We start from the raw sequence: 7,067 nt of genomic DNA on the forward strand, positions 1-7,067 counted from the left end.
GACCCAAATATAGAAAAGAAGTTAGCCAAAAATAAACAAAAAACAACAAATTATATATATATATATATATATATATATATATATATATATATATATATATATATATATATATATATATATATATATACACACACACACACACATATATATACATATAGCTTCACGGAGCTATGCAGTAAACAGAACCCCAGGGCACGAGCCGAGTGACGGCGTTGACGTCACGGCCCTACACCGAGAGCTCGCGCTGAGTTGTAAGCGCGAGCTCAGACGGAGGCGCGCCTCGGCAGCGGACGCAGCTAGGATGAGCTCTGGTCGGTGCCCCTCCGCCGCTTTTTGAGGGAAATTAACGCCGAATTTTGAGCCGTTTCTGCGTTATTCTTTTTGTCGAAGCCGCGGAAAGAACCCGGCGGATTCTGGAGAGTTTTCCGGTCGCTCCGGGGCTACAACATGTCCTCCGCCGCGGTCGCTGCCTCCAGAAGGCAGTCCTGCTATCTGTGCGATCTGCCCCGCATGCCGTGGGCAATGATCTGGGATTTTACGGAGCCCGTTTGCCGTGGATGTGTCAACTACGAGGGCGCGGACCGGATTGAATTTGTTATCGAGACTGCCCGGCAGCTGAAGAGAGCGCACGGCTTTCAGGAGGGCCGCTCTCCGGGCCCAGGGAAGCCCCAACACGCCGGAAAGGAGATCAACCACTCGGCCGGAGACACGGGCTCCCGTCCGCCGCAGCCTCTGGACCGCTACCCGCTGTCGGACCGGCCGCCCCGGCTGGGCCCAGAGTACCAGGGCGGTCGGCAGGCCAACGGCCTTCCCGTGCCGAATGGATTTCCAAAACCCGACGAGCCTCCGGAACTGAACCGCCAAAGCCCCAACCCCCGCAGGACTAGCACGGTTCCTCCCAACCTGGTTCCGCTGGTGAACGGCGGCATTCCGGCCGGACTTCCGCTCAACGGACGCCCGGCTCAAATGGGGCTTCCCGGGGCTCTGGTCGGGCCGGGCCTCGGGGAGCACGGGAAGCGTCCGGAGGAGCTGAAAGACAAACACAGGCCGGACAGCCTGTCCGACATGTCGGACCACAAGGAGTGGATCGGCAAAGGAAAGACGGTGAGGGACCTGATGGCGCTGCACACGTTCGACAGCCGGTTTAAGAAGGAGGCCGCCATGCAGAGGGTCCTGTACGAGACCGGCTCTAAAGGTAGGACCCGGTTTAGTTCTGGTACGAGACCAGTTCTAAAAGTAGGACCCGGTTTAGTTCTGGTACGAGACCAGCTCTAAAGGTAGGACTGGTTTAGACCCTGGTTCTGGTTTAACTGAAGCAAGTTCCTCTAAAGGTAGGACCCAGGTTCTGGACGGGTTTTAGCAGAAATCCAGAGTCAGCATTTTGTCCTCCATGTGTTCAGAGCCGTGCACGCGCTCACCGCTGTGCACGCGGAGGTTTGGCAGAGAACAGTAATTATAGCAGTTAATACTGTTATAATAATAATAATAATTATTATAATTATTGTTAATATTATTATTATAGAACCAGTTATTCTCTGTTTGATTCTTTATATAAGCAGTTATTGTTATTTATTATTATTATTATTATTATTATTATTATCATCATAATTATTGTTGTTTTTGTTATTGTTGTTTTTGTTATTGTTATTATAAAAGCACTTATTATTATTGTTGTTGTTACTGTTATTATTTATTATTGTTATTATATTATTGTTGTTGTTATTATTATTAGTTTTTATAGAAGCAGTGTTATTCTCTGGTTGTCCAGAGCAGCATGCTGGGTGTTAGTGTGCACAGTGGTGGTGGTTAACCTTCCTCCTCCTCCTCCTCCTCAGACCGGGGGAAGCATCCTCGTCCTGGGAAGAGGAAGGCGTCTCCGGAGCCAGATGGGGAAGGCAGCGCCTCCAAGGTGAATGGCAGCGAGGGTCAGCCGTGGCTCCCGTCCCCCTCCGAGGTCCTGAAGATGCCCCCGGCCGCCCTCCCGGCCTTCTCGGTGGCGCCCCCCGCCACCATCTCCCCTCACTCCCGCACCACCCCCCCTGAAGCCGCCACGGCTCAGAACGGCCAGTCCCCCATGGCGGCGCTGATCCTGGCCACCGACAATGCCGGCATCGTGGGTTCCCCAAAGGACGGCAGCCAGGTCCACTCCACCACGGCGGGCGCACGGAGGAACAGCAGCAGCCCGCTGTCGCCGTCCCAGAGGAGGCTGGGCCAGAGGGAGGGTCCTGGAGGCCCCAACCCTTCTGTTCCCGGTGGCCTGGACCCCCATGCGCCGCCACAGAGCGTTCCGGACTCCTCGGTTCCCGGCAGCTTGCCGCTGTGCTGCACTCTGTGCCACGAGCGGCTGGAGGACACTCACTTCGTCCAGTGCCCGTCCGTTCCATCCCATAAGTTCTGCTTCCCCTGCTCCCGGGAGAGCATCAAGCAGCAGGGCGCCACCGGGGAGGTGTACTGCCCCAGCGGGGAGCGCTGCCCCCTGGTGGGCTCCAATGTGCCCTGGGCTTTCATGCAGGGGGAGATAGCGACCATCCTGGCCGGAGACATAAAGGTCAAAAAGGAGAGGGACCCTTGAACAGCCAGAGATCTTTTTCTGGGACTTTTTTCTCTTACGGCAACAACAGCAGCAGGACATTAGACCTCCAGACAGCCGTCATCCTGGAGCCCAGAACCCCGACGGATGGACGGACGTGTACATATCGGACACATAGACATGGCTGTATCATTTTTTGATTTTTCTTTTTCAGTACGTTGTGTTTCTATATTTTTGACGATAAAGGTATGTACTCCTCCTTCCAGACTGTTTTTTAATCTGTGGATGTACTTTAGGTCTGGAGACGTCCTATCAGACTTAGAATGTGACTAATCCAAGCACTTGGCAAAAACTATTAATAAAAAAGACAAAGAAAATGCTTCTAGCTGTATATGTATGCACTTGTTTAAGAAAAAACTTGCCAAATACAGTTTCAAACCTTGTAATAATACCTCGAGTGTCTCCACTTTGCTTATTTTCCAGGAGTCGTAGAGTCACGGGCTGGTAGTGAATCAGCCGTGATGCAATAATACAGCAGGAACAGACTGGCCTCCAGGGGGGAGAGGGTGGATAAAGGAGGGTAGAGAGAGGAGGGTATAAGTGTTGCATAAAGGCTGTGTACAGTAAATCACATGTGGGCGGGTCGAGGCTTCAGAGGCCGTCCTGCTCAGCGATAAGAGGATCTAAAAATAGTCGTGTGTGAAAATGCGACGGCTTTACAGTGACGTGTTTGTTCACATCCTCTCCCTCGATACGTTTCACTTCTAATCCAGCGTTGACACGTCTGGATGCTTTGTTTTCCTGGTGCTGCTGACTAACTCAGAATCAGCCTCCGGTTAGATGCTGGCAGCAGATCAGGGCTGTTCCTGACTGAACCCACACCCTGATTCCAACAAAAACGTACCGGAGACATGAGATCATGAGCTGAGAGGACGTCACCAGTTCTTCCACATAGCTGTGAGTCACACTGTCAGGATGATGGCCACCGCCGGGCTGTTCTAGCCTCTGGAGAACCAATCCACAACAAACCTGCTTCATCAGACAAAATGCTTCCTGTCAGCATGGATCTGGATCACGCTTAGATCTGGCATATTGTCTTTTTATTTCTTACTACTCCTCATCTAGAGGCCTCTACACACTGAAGGATTTAAACAACCACATAAGTTCTAATAATCCTTGGGCTTGACGTGAAGTTTTCTCTGATTCAAATCTCCGAATCTCAACCTACAATGTACGTGAGTTGACGTGAATGAAGAATGAAAAGTCATCAGCGTGCGCCGTCCATCCATGAAAATAAACAACCGAAGCATAAACGGAGCTTCTACAATCACAGGGAAACTTACCAAACATGAACGGATTTCATTTTTATTTATTTAATAACATAAAATAAGTGCTGTGGCCACTATTTACAGCGGTGTTTGTGTGTGTTTGCTAGCCGCTAATGTTAGCTTACTAACCTGGTAGCTGCTGCATCCTTCAATCCTTCGTCTTTTTTTGTCCGGTTGTGGTCCGGACTGGAGGACACGTCTAAAAGGCTTCTGCTGCCACAACTCTACTAGGCTGTCTTCTCTGTTTAAATCCCACAGTCTTGTTTTGATGCGTTTTGTCGCCACAAATCATGTATCTGGATTTATTGTTCAGTACGTCATTTCATCCTGCATTTCTGTTGGTTAATTAGTTGTCGTAGGTCCAGCAGTAGTCACACTGTGAGATGATCACCCAGAATTATATGGCAGCTTGTCTTTGGTCTCCATGACAACGGCCGTCCTTGAACCTGTCTCTCAGTGAGACGTAGGACCACCGATTTAGAACCAAGACCAAAGATATCACCACCATTCTCTCACCATTGGTCTTTGGTCTGGGTTAGTGTGTAGAGGCCTTAAAACATTTCTTTAGCTAATTTTAGCTTTGGTTCTATTTTTAAAGTTTTGCTCCTGGATTTTCTCTCCGTCACATTTGAGTGGTTTGACTTCAGGAGGAAACATAACGAGGAGGAGGAGTGGGGATGGGGGGTAGAAATACTCTGCGTCACGTGGTCCTCAGCGGAATTCCTGAGTCACCGTCCTCCTTCCTCCTCCTCCTGTTCACGGCTGATCACATCATGGATGAATGGAGGTCTGTGTGTGTTTATGTTGAGGCCATTCAGAGAGAAAAACCTTCCAGCCGTTGGTCTGCTTCCACCAGACAGACTCAGGTTTCAACTGTTCAGAAATCCTCTCTCTGTTGTAGCCAGATCTGGAGCTGGAAATATAAACAATTTTTAAGCTTTCTTCTGCCATTATTCGTCTGTTTTCAAGCAAAAAATGTCCCACTGTGAGGTTAAAAGGATCCACAGCATTTAATATAGTAAAGTCCAGAGACTAACAGGTCAGTGGTGGTTTTAATCATGCATCAGTTCTTTTCATCTAACATTTCTCTGTGATCAGCAGTAAATAATTCTTTAAACTCCCAAGCATCCCAAGTCAGACTTCCTGAGTTATTATACATTATTCTACCTGGAAGGAGCCACATTTATTTCTCTTCTTCTGAAACCAGCATGTGGTGATGAGAAAAGTTGAAGCAACATTAAGTTCTACAAAAAAAAAAAAAAAAACAACATTTTGCTGAAGTAAATTTAAATAATTACTTGGATTGAGTCTTAAAGCTGGGTTATACTTTCCACACGAACGAGCCGCCCAGAAATCAGCCGCACGGAAATCTGCGCGAGAGAACGTGTGCATTTATACTCCATGCGGGTCTGCTTCCAAACTGCAGGGGGCAGTGTATCGCAAACACACGTCTACCTGGTCTACTCTGGTACTAAACTAGAGAAGAAGAAGTTTACCAGTCTTTACACTGCTTACAACACGGCATTTTACCGAATAAAAGCATTTCAGCAGTTAGTTTTATTTCACACCATGAATAGTTCATAACCCGGTTACCACGGTGATCTCTGTGTGATGAATCGTATAAGTTCCCATATTTCTAGACATCAGCTACGAGTAGGTCCTGGCCCTCCACCATGCTTTTCTGCGCGGCTCCGTCCACGTAGTTAGAAAAATTTGGAGGTGCATGGCGCGGAAATTTTCCGCACGGAAAGGCCGCTGGAGGGGGCGTGGGTGCGAAAATGACGTAATTTTTCCGCACGTACCTCGCGGATGCGGCAAGCATAAAACAAGCTTCAGGGTTTCAGTGAAATCAGTTCTTCTGGTACCGGAGCTGATCTATAGGACCAGAATGTAAAACCATGAAATATTATTTACTGCAGAATGGTCTTACAGTACTGGTGTAACTACAGTATGTTCTGGGGTTCCAGTTCCTCCCAGATGTTCTGTGGACCACCGAGGACCTCCTGTTCCTCTACTGCAGGGGCGTCAAAGCCATTTTTATTTTGGTTTGATCTCCAGTGAATGTTCTTCAGAAACATTTTTAACATTTCTTTGTTTCCACCAAAAAATATTAAAAGATTTCCCAAAAATTTTGAAAATGTGGACATCAGAAGTTTCATTGTGAAAATTTGCTTTTTCTCCATATTTTCAAACTTTAAAATGGGTCAATTTTGACCCGCAGGATGACGCGAGGGTGAAATCTACCATCATATGTCTGTATTCAGAAGCAGAGCGTCACTTCTCTAAATTTCATTACTCTAACATTCCTCTAAACTAACACAGAACAAGTCTGGGATGAAGCTTCCTGAAGCCTTCGGTCTGCTGATCCTTCTGATGTCTGTCGACCAATCAGAGATCCAGACCTCCGCCCTCTGCGTTCGTCTCTAGCGTGAGGTCAGCTCCAGATTCCAGCTCATTTCTGTTCATCCGTCACCAGAACTGAACCCCCAGAGGAGCCGGTGGCCCGAGATTAATGGGTTCAGATTACGCTCAGAGAAAACCTCCTCCCTCCTCCCATTCGTCTCTGTTTGTTCAGCTGCCTTTCCTCCTCCTCTTTCCTGGCTCTGGAGTCCAGGACGGACCGGAGGAAACTCGTCTCCAACTCAAAACAGCAAACAGAGAGAAGAACAACGGAGCTCAGCTGTTCATGCCTCGAGGAGCGCTGCCAGAAGAAACAGCTCCGATAAAACACTGAAACACATTTAAAGATCTAAAGATACCTCCATGAACGCTGCCAGTAGAAACATTTCCAACAAAACACTAAAACACATTTAAAGATCTAAAGATACCTCCATGAACGCTGCCAGAAGAAACATCTCCAACAAAACACTAAAACACATTTAAAAAGTTCAAGTTACCTTTGGACTGGATCATGAGAGTTACTGCAGAGCCAATGTTAATGAGATACAGCAGAGAGTCCAACTCATCTTAGTTCAGGTTCCACATTCAGTCCAGTCTGATCTCCAGTGCACCAGACCAGTAAAACCACAGCAGAATTTCCTATAAATAACCACAACTCCTAATGGTTCCTTTGGTTTAGTGCAAAAAGTTCACATTTAAGGAATTATCTTTTCACTAAACATCATGAACAATCTGAAATTTGTTAAATTATCCGGAACTAAATGATGTAGTATTTTACTTTATGATCAAAATGACACAAGTCCAACAAA

At 47.5% G+C, this 7,067-nt stretch overlaps 1 protein-coding gene across 1 annotated transcript; it reads left to right on the plus strand.

Moving 5' to 3' along the window:
* Positions 1-257: 257 nt before the first annotated feature.
* irf2bp2b (interferon regulatory factor 2 binding protein 2b) lies at positions 258-2,981 on the plus strand. Its single transcript, XM_023261977.3, has 2 exons — positions 258-1,195; positions 1,836-2,981. Exons 1-2 carry the CDS (start codon positions 448-450, stop codon positions 2,570-2,572), a joined length of 1,485 nt encoding a protein of 494 aa, XP_023117745.2. The 5' UTR covers positions 258-447; the 3' UTR covers positions 2,573-2,981.
* The last annotated feature ends 4,086 nt before the right edge of the window (positions 2,982-7,067 follow it).

The sequence above is a fragment of the Amphiprion ocellaris genome, chromosome 4 (assembly GCF_022539595.1).
Source record: "Amphiprion ocellaris isolate individual 3 ecotype Okinawa chromosome 4, ASM2253959v1, whole genome shotgun sequence".
NCBI classification, from domain to species: Eukaryota; Metazoa; Chordata; class Actinopteri; family Pomacentridae; genus Amphiprion; species Amphiprion ocellaris.

What these genes read in the sequence shown, in the direction of transcription:
- irf2bp2b (XM_023261977.3), top strand. Translation starts at nt 448, where the DNA reads ATGTCCTCCGCCGCGGTCGCTGCCTCCAGAAGGCAGTCCTGCTATCTG. An exon ending in GTACGAGACCGGCTCTAAAG is followed by an intron (nt 1,196 to 1,835) that starts GTAGGACCCGGT and finishes CCTCCTCCTCAG; the next exon opens with ACCGGGGGAAGCATCCTCGT.